A 22,315-nucleotide genomic window follows, 5' to 3' on the forward strand; every position below is an offset into this window, starting at 1 on the left:
CTCATAGTAGTAACAGAGTAAAATAATGAATATTTGAAATTTACCACTCTCTACCTGTCTGGACTTAAGTAGTCTAAGTATTAGGTTAAGTTTGCCTGAAATGCCCTGGAATGATAATGGCTCTCTTTATACCAATCAAATTATGAAATGTAATCACACACTGTAACATCTGCAAAGAAGTAATTTTTTGGTATTTGTGTTTTACAAGACAAATCTTGCAAAAAAAATTAAAGATTTGCCTAAAACAAGGTCTATGAAACCCTTAAAATATTTCACAAAGAAAAACCATCTGTATTCTCTGGTGTGTTTGGCTTACTATACTCGGTGGTACCAGGGTCACGAGATACATCAACTGCCACATCAAAGGTGCTTATGGATGTTGAAGCAACAGAGTCATCATAGGAGTAACCAGGATGGTTGTAGGTCTCGTAAGGATATTCATAGAGCATCTCATAGATGGAGCTGGACACAGATGACTGTAGGAAACAAAGTTGAAAATAAAATAAAAACTCATTATAGAATAGCCAGTGATTTTCTTTCATAAAGAAAATATTTTGAATATTAGAAAAACTTTACTTAATATGTAACTTGTATCAAGAACCAGGACTTTATTTTCCTTTAAATAAATCAAGTATGATGACTTTATTTTCTTTTAAATACATCAAGAACCATGACTTTATTTACTATAAAACATCAAGGAACAGGACTTTATTTAATCTAAACTAAAACATCAAGGAGCATGACTTTAAAATAAAATATAAAAAACATGATTTTAGTCTGATATAAAAAGTGATTATTATTTTACTGTGTGTTATTATAATTATATAAGAGACATAAGTAACACAATGATCAAACTACTGTCATTATGCAAGTATCACAGTCATCATACAGGCACCAGTCATCATACAGGTACTAGCTATTATACTGAAGTATTAATAAAAAATGTATACCATTATATAGGTACTGGTCATCATACAGGCACTATTCAAAAAAGTACACCATTATACAGGTACTAGTCATCATACAGATGCTAGTCATCATTCAGGTAACAGTCATCAAACATGAACAAATAAAAACACATCATACAGGTACCAATCTAAAAGGTACCATTCATCATACAAGTACCAATATAAAAAATACCATTCATCATACAGGTACCAGTCTTCGTGCAGATAGTAAAATCAATATACAAGTACCAAAATCATACAGGTACCAGTTTTCATGCAAGTGCCAATCCATCATACATGTACAAGTTTTCATGCAAGTGCCAATCCATCATACATGTACCAGTTATCATGCAAGTGCCAGTCCATCATACATGTCCCAGTTATCATGCGAGTGCCAGTCCATCATACATGTACCAGTTATACAAGTACCAGTCATCACACAATAACTAAAGATATACAGAGTAGGGGAGTTAGTAGATAGGGAGCTGGAGGTATTGGGTAGATGGCAGGAATATTTTGAGGAACTTTTAACCCCTTAACTGTCCAAACGTAGATCTACGTTCTCTCGCCCAGCACTCCAAATATTTTGAAAAAATAAAAAAATTGTTTTTCTTTTTTTAAATGAAGAGGACATTTTTTTACATAAAGTAATATAAAAAAAAATTTCTAGTCAGTACTTACAGAGATGTAAGGCCACAAAGTCAGCACTTGTCACTCACCTGACGGCAACATGAAGCACTGCCACTTGCAGATGTGTTGCCGATATACCTTTTTTTCTCGTTCTTTTTTTAATTTGTATAATTTTTATGTTCTGATAATGACAATTTGTAGTAGTTCTTGTGATTTCATAGTTAATCTTTGTTCTGACATTAATATTAGGTACTGAAATAGTGTTCAAATAGTCATAAATGCAGTGACAGGTGAACATTTTCACCTACCTTAGTCACATACTATTGTCTAGAAATACAGTGGACCCCCATTTAATGATATTTTTCATTCCAGAAGTATGTTCAAGTGCCAGTACTGACCGAATTTGTTCCCATAAGGAATACTGTGAAGCAGATTAGTCCATTTCAGACCCCCAAACATACATGTACAAACGCACTTACATAAATACACTTACATAACTGGTCGCATTGGGAGGTGATCGTTAAGCGGGGGTCCACTGTACTGCTGCTGCAGTATTTCTAGACAATAGTATGTGGCGGCGGCGGCGGTGGCGGCGGCGGCGGCGGCGGCGGCGGCGGCGGCGGCGGCGGCGGCGGCGGTGGCGGCGGCGGCGGCGGCGGCGGCGGCAGTAGCAGCCCCCTTGAAGCTTGATGTAAGAGTGTGTCACTTGTCTTATCTCTTCACTCCACTGCTGACAGTGATGAGCATCATCTTATCTAATCTTATCTCTCCGCTAATGACAGTGTTGACATTTGATGAGCAACGTCTAATCTTATCTTGTCTCTCTGCTAATGACAGTGGTGACATTTGATGAGCATCGTCTTATCTAATCTTATCTCTCCGCTAATGACAGTGGTGACATTTGATGAGCCTTCGCTTTATTTGTTTTCACTCTTACACATAAACATTTCTGTCTGTCTATCTGTCTATCTCAAAGGGTTGCTCATGAACCATCTGGTATTACACACGATCACTATCTACAAGCACAGTATAGCACATTGTCTGGATTTTTTGTTATCCTAGGTAATTTACACTATGTATATTGTACGTATTTACGAATGTGTTCCTGTGAGACAGAGACAGATATAGAGACAGAGATAGATACAGACAGAAAGATGGAGATGGAGACAGCGACACCCAATCAGCCAGCCAGCCAGCCAGCCAGCTTGCTGAAATTACAGTTCCAGAGTAGCACTTTGTCTGGATTTTTTGGGTTATCCTAGGCAATTTACACTATGTATAGTTGTATTTACGTATGTGTTCCTGTGAGATAGAGACAGATATAGAAAGAGAAAGATACAGACAGACAGACTGAGAGATAGAAACAGCCAGCTGGCCAGCCAGCCAGCCTGCCGAAATTACAGTTCCAGACTTGTTTCTTTTTACTAAGGGCAAAGGTTTTAGGACACTTTCCTCTTAACCCTTCCAGGGTCGACAGGCCCTCTCAGAGACTTGTTCTCAGGGTCAGCCAAATTAAAAAAAAAAAAAAGAAAAAAAAAAAAAAAAAAAAAATTATTTTTTCTTATGAAAAGATAAGAGAATCTTTTCCCGGTCATAATGACACTAAAAGTATGAAATTTGATGGAAAACTTATGGAATTATGCTCTCGTGAAGTTAGCGGTCTCGATGATGTTTATGCATTGGCGATTTTGCCCACTTTGAGCCCTATTTTCGGCCAATTCCAGTGTACTTGTCGACAAAAATCATAACTATTTCGCTAGAACTCCATTTTTTCTATCGAATGAGTACAATAAACCACTCATTTACCGATTTCAACTATCCAATACAGTGGTCAGAATTTAGCAATTTTGCCAATTTCACACAAATTTCAAAAGATGCCAATTTTCAAATAGGGTCCAGAATAAACAAGAAAGACATTCCTGGCACTAAAATAACATTTCCTCTGTTCACTAGTCATGTCTCCATGCCCCTCTTACATTCTTTTGCTTTCCACTTTGAATTTTTATTCTCAAAAAAAAAAAAAATAGAAGATTTACTGCTATGCAGACTACTGCATTGGTGTAGAAATAGTATAAATATTATCAGCGCACTTGTGAAAGAATATTAGACTCACCAGTTGACATGTATTGGACGCATAGCATGATTTGTTTACTTTTGAACTTTGGTAAAAATCGAACATTTCTGTTACTTTGAGCACAATTTCAAGGTAGTTTTCTTTGTAAAACCAGTCAAAATCATCTCGATTTCTGTAATATGTCTTCCATTCTATAAAATGAGACCAGGAAAACTAGAATACAACAATAAATACCATATGAAAATACAGTGCAAAGTCGCTGTTTTAATCCAAAAAACACGGTCAAAGTTTTTTTTTCTCATTACGCACTGTGTGCTGCAGGATTTTTTTTATACTGTGCACACTGACCACATAGACCCATTCTTTCATATGTAGGCCTAACAGCTTTCTCTCACTAGATTTGAGGGCGCTAGAATTTAGGCATACTAGTATGTCAAAGACCCTGGTGCGTAAGCCGTACTAGTATGGCCAAAACGCTGAAAGGGTTAAAACGGGAGTGTTAACCCTTTGACTGTTTTGGTCGTATATATGTAGTGCCGAATACGTAAAACTGGTCAATTAGCATGAGCTCATTTAAAATTAAGTCCTTTCTAAAATTTTCTTTTATACAGTGGAACCTCAAAAATTGAACTTAATCCGTTCCAGGAGCTAGTTCTAAATTCGAAAAGTCTGAAATTTGAAGCAATATTTCCCATAAGAAATAATGGAAATACAATTAATCCGTTCCAGAAACCCAAAAATCTTCACAAAAATAATACATTTCATAGAGATTAACTACAGTTTTACATACACAAAAACAAATGCTATAGTCTTTAATTATGTATAGTAATATAAAATAACATTTTTACTCACCTTTATTGAAGATTGGTGATGGCATCTGGAAGATAGGGAGGAGGAGAGAGGGAGTTGGGGTTATTGTTTGGAAGGAGAATCCCCCTCCATGAGGACTTCCGGTATCAAAGCCCTCTCTGGGGTTGCTTCCCTTCTCTGTATTTTAATGCCACTAGGACCAGCTTGAGAGTCATTGGACCCCAGTCTCACAAAATAACTGTCTACAGTCCTCTGTTTCTGTCTCACAAAATAACTCCACAGTCGTCTATTTCTGTCTCACAAAATAGCTGTCCACAGTCGTCTGTTTCTGTCTCACAAAATAACTGTCCACAATCGTCTGTTTGTCTCACAAAATAACTCCACAGTCGTCTGTTTCTGTCTCACAAAATAACTCCACAGTCGTCTGTTTCTGTCTCACAAAATAACTGTCCACAATCGTCTGTTTGTCTCACAAAATAACTCCACAGTCGTCTGTTTCTGTCTCACAAAATAACTGTCCACAATCGTCTGTCTCACAAAATAACTCCACAGTCATCTGTTTCTGTCTCACAACTGTCCACAGTCGTCTGTTTCTGTCTCACAAAATAACTGTCCACAATCATCAGTTTGTCTCACAAAATACATGTAACTCCACAGTCGTCTGTTTCTGTCTCACAAAATAACCGTCCACAGTCGTCTGTTTCTGTCTCACAAAATAACTGTCCACAGGCCTCTGTACATCCTGGCAAGCTCAACAAGTCTCACTCCAATCTCATACTTCTGTATTATTTCCTTCTTCACATCTATGGTGTTTCTCACTTTCTTTACCACAGGGGTACCGCTAGCAAGTTTCTTTGGGCCCATGGCAGCTTATTTCACAGCCCCACAAGCACTAAACACAATTAAATAATTGTAAAATGTGTGAATGAGATCGCAGGTTAGTGTTCACTCAAGCATAAACAAAGCTAGACTGCTCACGGCGCCTGCATGGGGATGCGGACAGAGCGGGCCAGCGGACAGGTCCCGTACCTGGCGGTCTGAAATTAGGGGCGCGTTCGATAATTGGGACACAGTTTGTCCGAAAAAATGGTCTTATTTTCGAAACGTTCGATATTTAATACATTCGATTTCTGAGGTTCCACTGTATGTTTAGAGATATATTTTTTTCATTATATTTTAATGTAAAAATTTTTAATTTTGCACCAAAATAATCTTAGAAAACTTACCTAACCTTATTATAACAAGTGCAATTTATTTTAGCCTAACCCAACTAAATATATTTTAGATTTGTTTACAACAATTTAATACTAAACAGACACAGTGAAACATATTTTTTGTGTTAGGTTAAGAATGATTTTGGTGAAATTATTGCATACACAAATTTTCGCTTGTCATATATGGCAAGATGAGCATTGCTATTTAAGCCAAGATAGCAAGTTCTGCCTATTTGGCACGACATATATACGTCTTACGAGCCAGTGTTTCAAACATACATACTATACTTAACCCTTTGACTGTCGAAGGGCCCAATCCTGAAGTGTCTCCTGGTGTCGCAAAATATTCGAAAAAAAAAAAATTATTTTTTCTTATGAAAATGTTAAGATTATTTTTCTGATTGTTTTAGTCCCAAAAAAAAAATTTTCCCATCAGTACTTACCGAGATATAGAGGCATGAAGTTTGCAGAAAATGAGCCGCGTATGGCAACAGCGGCGACTGCCGCTCACCCGGTAAACTTTAGTTTACTTGTATTTGAAGGTTTGTTGTTTTTTTCACTATTTTATTTTTTCACATAACTTATGTGGCCTGTGAGACCAAAGTAAGGTGCAATGTACATATATACACTCGTTGTATACAACACAATAAGCACACAAACATAATTATCAATATATTGTTTACAAAAACAAACAATACAAAAAATTGTTTATTACTATTGCTCTATAATATATATACCAATATACAGTCACTGAACATACTCCTAGAAGTTCTGCAGCTTGTGGAACTCTGTGAAACATGGTGTCATACACAGTGGTGTTTTACACTCTTATACATAAAACATGGTGTCATACACAGTGGTGTTTTACACTCCTCACACATAAAACATGGTGTCATACACAGTGGCGTTTTACACTCTCACACATAAAACATGGTGTCATACACAGTGGTGTTTTACACTCCTCACACATAAAACATGGTGTCATACACAGTGGTGTTTTACACTCCTCACACATAAAACATGGTGTCATACACAGTGGTGTTTTACACTCCTCACACATAAAACATGGTGTCATACACAATGGTGTTTTACACTCTTACACATAAAACATGGTGTCATACACAGTGGTGTTTTACACTCTCACACATAAAACATGGTGTCATACACAATGGTGTTTTACACTCTCACACATAAAATCAGTGTGTGTGCATTTTTGTTGAATTTTTTTTTTATGTGCAAAGACAAAACACCTCGTCTGAGCAGCTTTCTTCAAAGTATTAGCAGGCAGTTGTGTTATGTAGTTATCCTAGGTAAATGGTCGTGTGTCATCATTCCTTCCTAATTTCCTTCATTCCTTTCCTACCTGGAGGCTACCTGGAGGGCATTCCACCTCTCTTCCTACATTCCTTCATCTGTCCTTCATTACTTTTTTTCTTCCTTTCATCTAGTCCTTCCTTCATTCCTGCCTTCCCTTCTTGCTTCTGGTTTCTATAATATATATACACATATATAGTCAGTAGATACTTTCATAAAACTCCTATTATCACCCTTCAGCAAGCTTGTCTTGTGTGCGAGTGTGTGGCTTATAATTGTTTTGAGTCAGGAGTCGGCAGCTGTCAAAATGACATATTGTCTCATTAGTCACTCCCCCTACCGCCTGTCAAAACAATGGGGTCGGATGCTGCTTCCCCCTCCATTCTATCTAATTATCTTTCTCCCTCATTCTATCTCTTTCAATCTGTCTCTCTTTCTCTCTCTCTGTCTATCTTTGTCTCACAGGTACACATAAATACAACTATACATAGTGTAAATTACCTAGGATAACCCAAAAAATCCAGACAAAGTGCTATACTCTGCTTGAAGATGTGAGTAAACGTGATGATGACGGTCTTGTGGCTCTCTCTGAGACAGAGCTAGACGGATAGACAGGGAGTTTGGCAGACAGACAAATAGACAGACAGACAAATGTTTGTTCATCGTCATCTTCTTCTCCTCCTCCTCCTCCTCCTCCTCCTCCTCCTCCTTCTCCTTCTCCTCCTCCTCCTCCTTCTCCTTCTCCTCCTCCTCCTCCTTCTTCTCCTTCTCCTCCTCCTCCTCCTCCTGGCTCTTGACAGATGGACAGCTGCCCCCCTCCCTCCACCCTCGTTTACGCTCATCAAAGGTCAGCTCTTATCAGATGTTATCTCCCATTATCTTGTCACTGTCATGGGGTGAACTGTTTTCATGCCTCAAGGGAACATATTATTACATATTATTATTATTAGGTGTTAAGTATTATTATTACAGCGGACCCCCGCATAACGATGGCATCACATAGCGATTTTTCCGCATACCGATTACTTTTATCGCAAAATTTTTGCCGCGCATACCGATTAAAAACCCGCTTACCGATTTTCGTCCGAGACGCGTCCAATGTGCCCTCACATGTGCCGGCTGTCCCATTGTTTACCAGCCAGCCTCCGCGGTAACATCCAAGCATACACTCGGAATATTTCGTATTATTACAGTGTTTTCGGTGCTGTTTCTGGAAAATAAGTGACCATGGGCCCCAAGAAAGCTTCTAGTGCCAACCCTGTGGTAAAAAGGGTGAGAATTAGTATGGAAATTAAGAAAGATTTTGAAGGGTTTGGGGCTAACCCTGAGAAGCCTATGCCAGTTGTGGAATCCATTGTGCCTACTTCAAAGATTAAGGAAATGTGTGCACAGTGGGTTGAACTGCAAACCTTTATAGATGAAAATCACCCTGACACAGCTGTTGCAAGCCGTGCTGGTGACTATTTCAATGACAATGTTATGGCCCATTTTAGGAAAGTCTTGAAGGAACGGGAGGTACAGAGCTCTATGGACAGATTTGTTGTGCGACAGAGGTCCAGTGACTCTCAAGCTGGTCCTAGTGGCATTAAAAGAAGAAGGGAAGTAACCCCAGAAAAGGACTTGCTACCTCAAGTCCTAATGGAAGGGGATTCCCCTTCTAAACAGTAAGAAGATAATGCTCTCCCCTCCTCCCATCCCATCAATCATCACCAGATCTTCAATAAAAGTAAGTGTCATTTAATTGTGCATGCCTTTTTCAGTTTGTGTGTATTAAAATTAACATTTCATGTGGTAAAAAAAAAATTTTTTCATACTTTTGGGCGTCTTGCACGGATTAATTTTATTTCCATTATTTCTTATGGGGAAAATTCATTCGCATAACGATTATTTCGCATAACGATGAGCCCTCTTGCACGGATTAAAATCGTTAACCGGGGGTCCACTGTATTCTTATTCTTATTCTTATTCTTCTTCTTCTTCTTCTTCTTCCTCCTCCTTCCACCTTCCTCCTCCTCCCTCCCTCCTTCCTCCTCCTCCCTCCTTCTTCCTCCCTCCCTCCTTCCTCCTCCTCCCTCCTTCTTCCTCCTCCCTCCCACCTCCTCCCTCCTTCTTCCTCCTCCCTCCTTCCTCCTCCTCCCTCCTTCCTCCTCCTCCCTCCTTCCTCCTCCTCCCTCCTTCCTTCCTCTTCCTCCTTCCTTCCTCCTCCTCTTCTTCCTCCTCCTCTTCTTTCTCCTCCTCTTCTTCCTCCTCCTCTTCTTCCTCCTCCTCTTCCTCCTCCTCCTCCTCCTCCATTGCTTTTGGTCTCAAACTCCTCGAAATCATGAAATTGATCTTCATTGACACTTCCATCTGTGTTAGAGCATCACTTGGGAAGAGAAGAGTCCCAGATTTGCAGGGAAGTCACATATTTCTTACCGCTAGACATGCTGAAAAAGGACGACTGAAATGGTATTCCCACAATGCACCACTGGCTCCCCGATTTTTTTTATATGGTGCACACTGACCATGGAGACCCATTCTCTCACATGTGGGCCTACCAGCTTTCTCCTGCTTGATTTGAAGCCACTAGAATTTATGCGTATAGATACGTCAAACACGGTATCTCCTATGACGTACATATATGACCGCGACAGTCAAAGGGTTAATAATTCTAGCGGCTTCAAATCAAGCAGGAGAAAGCTGGTAGGCCCACATGTGAGAGAATGGGTCTGTGTGGTCAGTGTGCACCATCTAAAAAAAATCCTGCAGCACGCAGTGCATAATAAGAAAAAAACTCCGACCATTTTTTGGATTAAAACACCGACTTTGACGTGTATTTTCGTATAGTATTTATGACTGTATTCTCGTTTTCATGGTCTCTTATGATAGAATGGAAAACATATTACAGAAATAGATGTGATTTTGATTAGTTTCACAATGAAAACGACCTTGAAATTGAGTTTAAAGTAGCAGAAATGTTTGAGTTTTACCAATATTCAAGAGTAAGCAAATCACACCACACGTCCAATACATGTCAACTGGGGAGTCTAATATTCTTTCACTAGTGCACTGATATTATTTATACCATTTTTACAATAATGTAGTAGTCTGCATAACAGGAAATCTTCTGTTTTTTGTATAAATAAAAAATTGAAATATAAAGCAATAGTAATATAAGAAGGGCCTAGAGACGTGACTAATGAACAGAGCATATGTTATTTTAGTGCCAAAGATGTCTACATTGTTTATTCTGGACCCTATTTTGACATTGGCATCTTTTAATTTGCATGAAATTGGCCAAATTCCCAATTTCTGACCACTTTATTGGATAGTTCAAATTGGTAAATGGGCAGTTTCTTGTACCCAATTGATAGAAAAAATAGAGTTCTAAAGAAATAGCTATGAGTTTGGTTAACTGCAACAATGGAATTGGCCAAAAATAGGGCTCAAAGTCGGCAAAATTGTCGATATGTATATGTCACCAAGACCACTAACTTTGCGGGAGCATAATTCCATGAGTTTTCGACCAAATTTCGTAATTTTGGTGTCTTTACCATCGGGAAAAGATTTTCCAAAAATTTTTTGACATAGAATGACAATTTCAGTAAGGGGCTTATGACAATCAATGGGTTAATATGACATGACATCTGTGAATCATTGGTGTTTGCTGGGCTGTTTGCTCTAGCTGGCACTCACTTGAACTGGAGCTCCCACAAGGAACTAAGTGGTCCCAGATTTTTTTATTACAGTGCACACTGAGGGTTAAGACCCATTCTGTGCTGACCAGGCATCTTAGGCCAATCGTGCCAAATTTGGAGGCAGAAAAAATAAAACGTAGATCTACGTTTGGAGCACTAGTGGTAAAAATGTAGATCTACGTTTGGAGAGTTAAGGGGTTAAATGTCGATGAAGAAAGGGAGGCGGTAATTTCATGCACTGGCCAGGGAAGTATATCTTTTAGGAGTGAAGAGGATCACTATGTGAGTGTGGGAGAGGTGCGTGAGGCATTATGTACAATAAAAGGGGGTAAAGTAGCTGGAACTGATGGGATCATGACAGAAATGTTAAAAGCAGGGAGAAATTTAGTGTCAGAGTAGTTGGTATTTTTGTTTAATAAATGTATGAAAGAGGGGAAGGTACCTAGGGATTGGCGGAGAGCATGTATAGTTCCTTTATATAAAGGGAAGGGGGACAAAAGAGATTGTAAAAATTATAGGGGAATAAGTTTACTGAGCATACCAGGAAAAGTATATGGTAGGGTTATTATTGAAAGAATTAGAGGTAAGACTGAGAGCAGGATTCTAGATGAGCAAGGAGGCATTAGAGTGAGTAGGAGATGTGTAGATCAAGTGTTTACATTGAAGCATATATGTGAACAGTATTTAGATAAAGGTAGGGAGGTTTTCATTGCATTTATGGATTTAGAAAATGCATATGATAGAGTGGATAGGGAAGCAATGTGGCAGATCTTGCAAGTATATGGAATAGGTAGTAAATTACTAAATGCTGTAAAGAGATTTTATGAGGATAGTGAGACTCAGGTTAGGGTGTGTAGAAGAGAGAGATTACTTGCCAGTAAAAGTAGGTCTTAGACAGGGATGTGTAATGTCACCATGGTTGTTTAATATATTTGTAGATGGGGTTGTAAAAGAAGTAAATGCTAGGGTGTTGGGGAGAGGGGTGGGATTACATTATGGGGAATCAAATACAAAATGAGAGTTGACACAGTTACTTTTTGCTGATGATACAGTGGACCCTCAGTTATCGGCTGTAATCTGTTCCAGAAGGTCAGCCGAAAACCGAAATAATATTTCCCATAAGAATTAATGGAAATAAAATTAATCCACTGCAGGCAAAAATATTCACAAAAAAAAAAATATTTTTTTTAACAATTATATAAATATTACATACCTTTATTGAAGACTAATGCTGGCTTCTAGAGGACAGGGAGGAGGAAAGAGGGAAGGCTTAGTGTTTGGAAGGGTAATCCCCCTACATAAGGACTTCAGGTACCAAGTCTTTATCTGGGGTTACTTCCCTTCTTGATCTTTTAATGCCACTAGGACCAGCTACACTTCCTGCATGGTTGCTACATTTCCTGCATGCCTGTTACACTCCCTGCATACTTGCTACACTTTCTGAATGCCTGCTACCTTTCCTGCATACTTGCTACACTTCCTGCATGCCTGCTACACTTCCTGCATGCCTGCTACACTTCATGCATGTCTGCTACACTCCCAGCATGCCTGCTACACTCCTTGCATGCCTGTTACACTCAATACATGCCTGCTACACTCCCTGCATGTCTGCTACACTTCCTGCATGCCTGCTGCACTCCCTGCATGCCTGCTACATTTCACACTTAAATTCTATGATGTTTCTCACTTTCTTCACCACAGGAACTTTCTTTGGAGCCAGTTGGAGGAAGTGGAGATGTCCTGTCTAAGGGCAATGTGTGGTGTAAATATTGTGCAAAAAATTCAGTGTGGAAATTAGGAGGTGTGGAGTTAATAAAAGTATTAGTCAGAGGGCTAAAGAGGGGTTGTTGAGGTTGTTTGGTCATTTAGAGAGAATGGATCAAAGTAGAATGACATGGAGAGCATATAAATCTGTAGGAGAAGGAAGGTGAGCTAGGGGTCGTCCTTGAAAAGGTTGGAGGGAGAAGGTAAAGGAGGTTTTGTGGGCGAGGGGCTTGGACTTCCAGCAAGCATGCATGAGCGTGTTAGATGGGAGTGAATGGAGACGAATGTTTTTTGGGATCTGACGAGCTGTTGGAGTGTGACCAGGGTAATATTTAATGAAGGGTGCGTTGAGGTATACGTGGAGTCAAAAAATGTTATCTATGGAGGCAAAGAAGGGAATGCATGAAAGTATAGTAGTACCAACACTCTTATATGGGTGTGAAGCTTGGGTGGTAAATGCAGCAGCGAGGAGACGGTTGGAGGCAGTGGAGATGTCCTGTTTAAGGGCAATGTGTGGTGTAAATATTATGCAGAAAATTCAGAGTGTGGAAATTAGGAAAAGGTGTGGAGTTAATAAAAGTATTAGTCAGAGAGCAGAAGAGGGGTTGTTGAGGTGGTTTGGTCATTTAGGGAGAATGGATCAAAGTAGAATGACATGGAAAGCACATAAATCTACAGGAGAAGGAAGGCGGGGTAGGGGTCGTCCTCGAAAGGGTTGGAGAGAGGGGGTAAAGGAGGTTTTGTGGGCAAGGGGCTTGGACTTCCAGCAAGCGTGCATGAGCGTGTTAGATAGGAGTGAATGGAGACGAATGGTACTTGGGACCTGACGATCTGTTGGAGTGTGAGCAGGGCAATATTTAGTGAAGGGATTCAGGGAAACCAGTTATTTTCATATAGTCGAACTTGAGTCCTGGAAATGGGAAGTACAATGCCTGCACTTTAAAGGAGGGGTTTGGGATATTGGCAGTTTGGAGGGATATGTTGTGTATCTTTATATGTGTATGCTTCTAGACTGTTGTATTCTGAGCACCTCTGCAAAAAGAGTGATAATGTGTGAGTGTGGTGAAAGTGTTGAATGATGAAAGTATTTTCTTTTTGGGGATTTTCTTTCTTTTTGGGTCACCCTGCCTCGGTGGGAGACGGCCGACTTGTTGAAAAAAAAAAAAAATTCAGGGAAACTGGTTATTTTTATATAGCCAGACTTGAGTACTGGAAATGGGAAGTACAATGCTTGCACTTTAAAGGAGGAGTTTGGGATATTGGTAGCTTGGAGGGATATGTTATATATCTTTATATATGCTTCTTGTGTATCTTTATACGTATATGCTTCTAAACTGTTGTATTCTGAGCACCTCTGCAAAAACAGTGATAATGTGTGAGTGTGGTGAAAGTGTTGAATGATGATGAAAGTATTTTCTTTTTGGGGATTTTCTTTCTTTTTTGGGTCACCCTGCCTCGGTGGGAGACGGCCGACTTGTTGGAAAAAAAAAAAAATGCTTCTAAGCTGTTGTATCTGGATGCCTCTGCAAAAACAGTGGTTATGTATGAGTGAGATGAAAGTGTTGAATAATGATGAAAGTATTTTCTTTTTGGGGATTTTCTTTCTTTTTGGGTCACGCTGCCTCGGTGGGAGATGGCCGACTTTAAAAAAAAATTACAAGTACCAGTTATCATACAAGTACCTATCATCATACCTGTTATCACACAAGTATCAGCTATCATACAAGCACCAGTCATTATATAAGTGTGAGTTATACAAGTGCCAGTCATCATACAAGTGCCAGTCATTATAAAGTGCCAGTCATCAAACAAGTACCAGTCATCATACAAGTACCATAGTCATTGTACAAGCAATAAAGAACAAATCTTGTTTACAGTAATCCTCCAGTTAACAACAGTTTGCTTAGTGTAATTTTATTTAATGACCTGTCAACAACTTAATGTTATAGTACAGCACAGCCTCAGCACTAACAATCAAGGTCTCCACCTTGACTGCAATCTTAAATTTCAGACCCACATACAGCATATAACTAAGAAAGTCTCCAAAACAGTAAGTATCCTTTCCAAGATACAATACTATGTATCCCAAAGGGAGCTCCTTACTTTATATCACTCTCTAATATACCCTTACTTCACCTGTGGCATTTGTGCTTGGGGATCTACCATGGCCAATCACCTCAACCCTTAAACTGTCCAAACGTAGATCTACGTTCACATGGGTAGCACTCTGACCTTTATTTTCTCCATTTGAAAGCATGTAAAAAAAAACACAGATCTACGTTTGGAGCGCTACGCACGTCAATGTAGATCTACGCTTGGACAGTGTAAGGGTTAAACCTTTAATAACCCAACAGAAAGCGGTGGTGCAGATGATCACAAATTCCTGCACCAGACAATACACACCACTACTCTTCAAAAGCTTGAACTTACTTAATATACAAAATATATACACTTATTATTGTGCCTACTATATACATACAGAACATTAAACTCCAATATCAACCCTCCACTTAAACTTTCCCTAGACAGCTTCAACAGAACACACAGGCATAACACAAGGCACAAAACACTTTTTGACATCCCTCGTGTCCATCTCACACTTTGCAAAAATGCAATGCACATAAAGGGACCAAAGATCTGGAACTCTTTCCCCGAAACAGTAAGAGGTCCCCTGCCCACAAATCAGTTTAGGACTAGACTCAAAAATCATCTCATCTCTCATTAACAACCATACCAACACTATGCTAAACTCTAACTAAATTTAAAGCAACTCTCCCCAATATATTTTATTATCCCTTAAGAATTAAGCTATTATTACAAACTTAAAAATGTATGTTTGTATCATTAATTGTACTACCTCATATTAATAACAGAGTAAAATACTGAATATTGAATTCTACCACTCTTCATCTGTCTAGACTTAAGTAGTCTTCAAGTATTTGGTTAAGTCTGCCAGAAATGCCTCGGATTGATAGTGGCTTTCTTTGTACCCATCAAGTTATGGAATGTAAACACACATTGTAATCTTAGTAAGGAAATAAAGTTTTGATTTTGATTTGATTTGATGGTACAGCACAGTCTCAGCACAAACAATGTTATGGTACAGCACAGCCTCAGCACTAACAATGTTATGGTACAGTATAACCTCAGCACTAACAATGCTATGGGACAGCACAACCTCAGCACTAACAATGTTATGGTACAGCAACAGCCTCAGAACTAACAATGTTATGGCACAGCACAGCCTCAGCACTAGCAATGTTATGGTACAGCACAGCCTCAGCACTAACAATGTTATCGTACAGCACAGCCTCGTCACTAAAAAATGTTATGGTACAGCTCAGCTTCGTCATCTCGCATCCTTGGGTCTCACCTGCCTCAGTCATCTTTCACTTTTGGGTCTTACCTATCTCAGTTCTCTCTTCCCAGTCCATCCTCACAATTTCTGTGTGGATTTCTCACGTACAGTAAATTTCTTGATTTGCATTATTAAGCTTAGGTTTAGTTAGGTTAGAGTGTTCTCAATCAATAAAAGATTAACCAACTGAAATACATCACAATGCCAATAAATGAAGTACAGTAGACCCTCATTTAACACATGATCCTTCAATATGTTTTTAACATAACATGGTTGAAATTTTGCAACCTAACTTTGACAAGTACACAATAACCTCTATTTAGTACAATGCAAATTTAGAATACAGTGGAACTCCAGTGTTTGAACTTAAATGGTTCCTAGGTGGTGTTCAAACTACGAAAAGTTTGATGTCCAAAACAGTATTTCCAAGGCCTTAATTATCAACCTCCAACCTCCAACCCTGGAGGATGTTGAACTGGCTCTTTCAAAAGTCTTTGTGAGTTAGGCCAGTATTGGAGGTCACTTCAAAGCACTTTTGAAACAGAGCTTTCATGTAAACATTTTTTACAACTGAATTTTAAACAAGTCAGTGCGTTTGGACTCCGGTTTGTTTGAGGTCAGGTACATTCGAACACTAGGGTTCCACTGTATATGGCATACCACAGGAGCTATTCCCTCTGCCTTGCAGCCAGTCTACAGACACAGTCATTGTTTTTATGGGGGAAGGCCTAGTCTCACTCTTAATGTAGACAACCTTTTATGTCGCCAGTTCTCTGTATGTCTCATACCACACCCAGTCAAGTCTTAGTGAATTAAATTTTTATCTTTTTATCAGCCTATCTTGTCTCTGGATAACAACCATGGCACCCAAGAGGAATACAAGTGATGATGGATGTGCTAAGGAGAACAAGTATATTTCAAACTGAAACAAATGTGTATTAAATTTATAACAGTTGCTGGCTGCATTATAGCCTGATTATTTTCTTCAATGGAATGCTTGCCCATTTCCTCTGAAAGGAATAGACAGAGCACACATCAAACCCCAGTTTTCCCCAGGCCTTACTTAAGAAAGTTTATTTAATAAGTAAGAATTTATTAAAGTTTTGGGGATCATATCATTGCTCTGAAGTAGGGTCTAGAGTACTTTATGATGCCTTACTTCCAGCTGTATAAAGTACTGCCAGGTATAACATATCAAACACATTACAGTACATAAGAACATAAGAAAGAAGGAACCCTGCAGCAGGCCTACAGACCCATGTGAAGAGGGTCCATGTCCCCCCCCCCTGATCTGCCCAATGACCCACCTAGTCAGGTCACTTCCACTTAAGGAAGGAGCACGGCATCAGACCAAGTAGCACAAGCTAGTCAGGTCCAACTCACACCCACTCATGTATTTATCTAACCTATTTTTAAAACTACACAACGTTTTAGCCTCTATAACTGTACTCGGGAGTTTGTTCCATTCATCCACAACTCTAATACCAAACCAGTGCTTTCCTATATCCTTCCTGAATCTGAATTTTTCCAACTTGAAACCATTGCTGCGAGTCCTGACTTGAAGATTGAGACACTTATGCAGCATATGGGAATCTTTATTCAGGAAATGTTTCGCCACACAGTGGCTTCATCAGTCCAATACAAAGAGGAAGGCGTATTTACAAGCTATTTACATCCCCTTTATTTATTCCTGTTTTCCATTTATACACCTCGATCATTTTTTTTATTATTATTATCACATTGGCCGATTCCCACCAAGGCAGGGTGGCCCGAAAAAGAAAAACTTTCACCATCATTCACTCCATCACTGTCTTGCCAGAAGGGTGCTTTACACTACAGTTTTTAAACTGCAACATTAACACCCCTCCTTCATATCCCCCCTAATTCTATGCCTTTCTAGAGACTGCAGATTCAGGGCTTTCAGTCTATCCTCATAGGGAAGATTTCTGATACATGGGATCAACTTTGTCATCCTCCTCTGTACATTTTCCAGTGCATTTATATCCATTCTGTAATACAGTGACCAGAACTGAGCAGCATAATCTAAATGAGGCCTAACCAAGGATATATAGAGTTGAAGAACAACCTGAGGACTTCTATTATTTATACTTCTAGATATGAAGCCAAAGATTCTGTTAGCTCTGTTGCAAACACTAATGCACTGTTGTCTTGGTTTTAGATTACTGCTAACCAGAACTCCTAAATCCTTTTTGCAATCAGTACTATTAAGATCTACATTATTTAGTTTATTTGTAGCATGGTTATTTTCCTGTCCAACATTTAGAACTTTGCATTTGTCTATATTAAACTGCATCTGCCACTTCTCTGACCACTGCATCAGTCTATTCAAATCATCCTGAAGTACTCTAGTGTCATCATTAGAATGAATTGGATGGCCTATTCTGGTGTCATCAGCAAATTTGCTTATGTCGCTATTTATTCCCTCATCTATGTTGTTTATGTAAATTGTGAACAACAATGGGCCCAACACTGACCCCTGCAGAATACTGCTTGTGATGTGCCCCCATTCTGATTTCTCCTCATTTATGCAAACTCTCTGCTTCCTATTTGTCAACCATGCCTCTATCCAGGAAAAAATTTCTCCTCCTATTCCGTGTGACTTAAGTTTCCTCAATAGCCCCTGATGTGGAACTCTATCGAAAGCCTTACTGAAGTCTAGTTACACAATATCATATTCATAACCATGACCTACCCCCTCAAACACCTTAGTGAAAAAAGTTAGTAAATTCCTAAGACAGGAACGCCTCTTTGTAAAACCTCCTATCAAGATGGCTACAAATTGCTTCGACAATTATTGATTCCATAAATTTTCCCACTATGGAGGTAAGGCTTATTGGTCTATAGTTTGAAGCCAAGGACCTGTCACCTGCCTTGTAAATAGGTATTTCATTTGCCATTTTCCACTTGTCACGCACTATGCCAGTTTGAAGTGATATGTTGAAAAGATTAGCCAAATGTATCCTAAGTTCCTCTTTACATTCCTTTAACACCCTTGCAAACAGTTCATCAGGGCCTGGGGATTTGTTAGGTTTTAGTTTCTCTATTTGTCTGAGGACTATGTCACTAGTTACCGCAATCATGCATAGTTTATTATTGTCCTGTTCTACATAATCTATTATTCCAGGAATTTCGCTAGTATTTTCCTGGGTAAAAACTGAGAGGAAGTAAGTATTGCAAATTTCACACATATCCTTATCACTGTTAGTGATCTGACCAGAGTTACACTTAAGTGGGCCTAACTTGTCCCTAATCTTACTTCTGTATACCTGAAAGAACCCTTCTGGGTTAGTCTTCGAATCCCTCGCAACCTTAGCCTCATAATCCCTTTTCGCTTTTATTCCTTTCTTTATTTCTCTCTTTAATTGAATATACTGATTTCTTAACTCCCCATCCCCTCTTTTGATACGCCTATATATGCCTCTCTTTTGACCAATGAGACGTTTTAATCTATTATTCATCTATTTGGGATCATTTTTGTTAGATCTAATTTCCCTACTCGGAATAAAAGTTGTCTGGGCAGCTAGAGCTATGCTCTGAAAAATGTCATATTGGCAACCAAGATCACCTACCTGACCCATAGTCAGGACATCCCAATTTAGCCCACCCAAGTAATTTTTCAGTCTCATGAAATCAGCCAAGCAAAAGTCTGGGACAGAGATTTGATTGCAGTTATCGGGGTAATTCCATAATATATTGTAACTAAGTGATTTGTGATCACTTTGCCCAAGCTCATCATTAACCTCAAGATTATTAATTAATGATTCTTTGTTGGCAAGAATCAAGTCAAGCAGATTGTTTCCTCTAGTTGGTTCTGTCACAAACTGTTCTAAAAAGCAATCCTGAACCACATCAAGAAAGTCACTAGACTCAAGATTTCCTATCATATTGTTCCAATCAATTTGTCTAAAGTTAAAATCTCCCATTAACACAACATTTTCATATCTAGAAGCCTTATGAATTTCGTCCCATAACAGCTTACTGCCCTCCCTATCAAGGTTTGGGGGTCTATAAATCACATCCAAAATTAATTTGTCACGACCCTCGAGAAACTGTAGCCAAACAGATTCTGTGTTCGATGTTTCTAATCTTATATCATGTCTAAGACAATAATTTAAATTATCTCTGACCTACATCGCCACTGCACCACCCTTCCTGTTGACCCTAACTAAACCTAATGAAACACCACTACATCCCACTGACACAGCTAACAAGATAAATGACTTCTTCTCAACCATAGGATCTAATCTCGCCAGTAAAATCCCACATACCAATGCCCATGCCGGGGACTACCTAGATGGGAATTTCCCTAATTCCTTCTATCTTGCACCAACTGAGCCCACGGAAGTCACTGAGATTATAAAGTCACTTAAAAATAACTCGGGGAATCTGTCTCATGTCCCACCATTACTGTACAAGCGAGCGGCCCATGTCCTTTCGCATGCTATTTCATTACTTTTTAACAAGTCACTAGAGACTAGCACCTTCCCGAAACTACTCAAGATGGCAAGGGTTACACCAGTACATAAAGGTGGTGACCCTACAGACTTAAACAACTATAGGCCAATATCTAACTTACCATTGCTATCCAAAATCTTTGAGAAACTCGTGCACAGGAGACTGTATTCATTTACAACGGCTCAAAACATACTCAACCCCTGCCAATTTGGATTCAGGAAAAATAAAAGCACTAATGATGCAATCATAAAAATGCTAGATCTGCTTTACACAGCATTGGAAAATAAGGAATATCCACTAGGAATTTTTATTGACCTAAGAAAAGCTTTTGACACAGTAGACCACGACATCCTACTCCACAAACTTGATCATTACGGTATAAGAGGCCATGCGCTTGCTTATTTCAAATCTTACATTACTAATAGGTATCAGTACGTCACCATTAAAGACACAGCATCAGCAACACGGCCACTTGATACTGGAGTTCCGCAGGGAAGTGTCCTTGGTCCCCTGCTCTTCCTCATATACATCAATGACCTTCCAAACGTATCCCAACACCTGAAACCCATTCTCTTTGCTGATGACATGACTTATGTCATCTCTCACCCTAATCTTGCCACCCTCAACACCATTGTGAATGAGGAGCTGATTAAAATATTGACTTGGATGACAGCCAATAAACTTACGCTTAACACTGACAAAACCTACTATATTATGTTTGGTAGCAGAGCAGGAGATGCACAAATTAACATTAAGATTGACAACACTCTAATTACCAGAAATAATGGGGGCAAATTCCTAGGCTTATACCTTGACAACAACCTGAATTTCAGCACCCATATCCAGCATATAACCAAAAAAGTATCCAAAACGGTTGGGATCCTCTCCAAGATATGATACTACGTGCCGCAAAATGCCCTTCTCACACTATACCACTCACTTATTTATCCATACCTCACCTATGCTATCTGTGCTTGGGGATCAACTGCAGCAACACACCTAAAGCCAATAATAACCCAACAAAAAGCTGCAGTAAGAATAATCACTAAATCCCATCCCTGGCAACACACCCCCCCACTCTTCATAGACCTAAACTTACTCCCAGTTCAGTACATCCACACTTACTACTGTGCAATCTACATCTACAGGGCCTTAAACTCTAATATCAACCTTGACCTAAAATGCTTTCTTGATAGTTGTAACAGAACCCACAGGCATAACACCAGACACAAACATCTCTACGACATTCCCCGTGTCCGACTAAACCTTTACAAAAATTCAATGTATGTCAAAGGCCCTAAAATCTGGAATACCCTACCTGAGAACTCTAGAACTGCAGACACATTCATCACCTTCAAAACTACCATTAGAAAACATCTTATCTCCCTGATACACCCCGTCAACTAACTACACGAATACCACCTGGTGGTTCACACTTACACTCACTCACTCATTTGACCATAAACAGAAATATTAACCTCAATCTTAAAATAATGAATCCTGTGATACTCCAATACTGAAACTATGTACTGTGCCAAAACAAAAGCATTCACATTGCTAAACTCACAAACTAGTATTTAGTCACTTAGCCATAATACCAACTTACCTCATAATTTGTAATATTTTACAATTAAGAATAAAACTAAGTCTGCCCGAAATGCCTAGCCATGCTAAGCGTTCTAGTGGTACACTCTGTAATCACAATTTTACTACATGTAAACCACACAATAACCAAATTTCTGTAAACTCAGCATTGTAATCCTTATAGAGAATAAACTTTGAATTGAATTGAATTGAATATCAGTGTGGAATAGTTTATAACCCTGTATGTTGCATTCAGAAGGCATTTCTCTATCTTTTAGGTTGAACCAGGTCTTTGTTATACCAATAATATCTATATTACCTGCACTTGCAAGTAATCTTAGCTCATCTATCTTATTTCTTAGACTCCTACTATTTGTATAGTAAACCTGAAGGGAGCTAGTCACTCGTTGCCCTCTAATACCTTTCTTTCTTTGTTGATCAATTGATTTGCCTTTACTAGCAACTAT

General features: G+C 39.1%; 1 protein-coding gene across 5 annotated transcripts in view; it reads right to left on the bottom strand.

Annotated features, from left to right (window-relative positions):
- The window catches only part of LOC128696388 (uncharacterized), an 853,106-nt gene that overhangs the window by 328,273 nt on the left and 502,518 nt on the right, over positions 1-22,315 (bottom strand). For all 5 annotated transcript variants that reach the window (XR_011392932.1, XR_011392933.1, XM_070092516.1 and 2 more), the window contains one exon: positions 317-476. Coding sequence is in view for 3 of the 5 variants with exons in the window: in XM_070092516.1 (XP_069948617.1) it covers positions 317-476 (160 nt within the window). In the remaining 2 variants the exon portion in view is untranslated. The remainder of the gene's footprint in view (positions 1-316; positions 477-22,315) is intronic.

This window comes from Cherax quadricarinatus, chromosome 39 (genome assembly GCF_038502225.1).
Source record: "Cherax quadricarinatus isolate ZL_2023a chromosome 39, ASM3850222v1, whole genome shotgun sequence".
NCBI classification, from domain to species: domain Eukaryota; kingdom Metazoa; phylum Arthropoda; class Malacostraca; order Decapoda; family Parastacidae; genus Cherax; species Cherax quadricarinatus.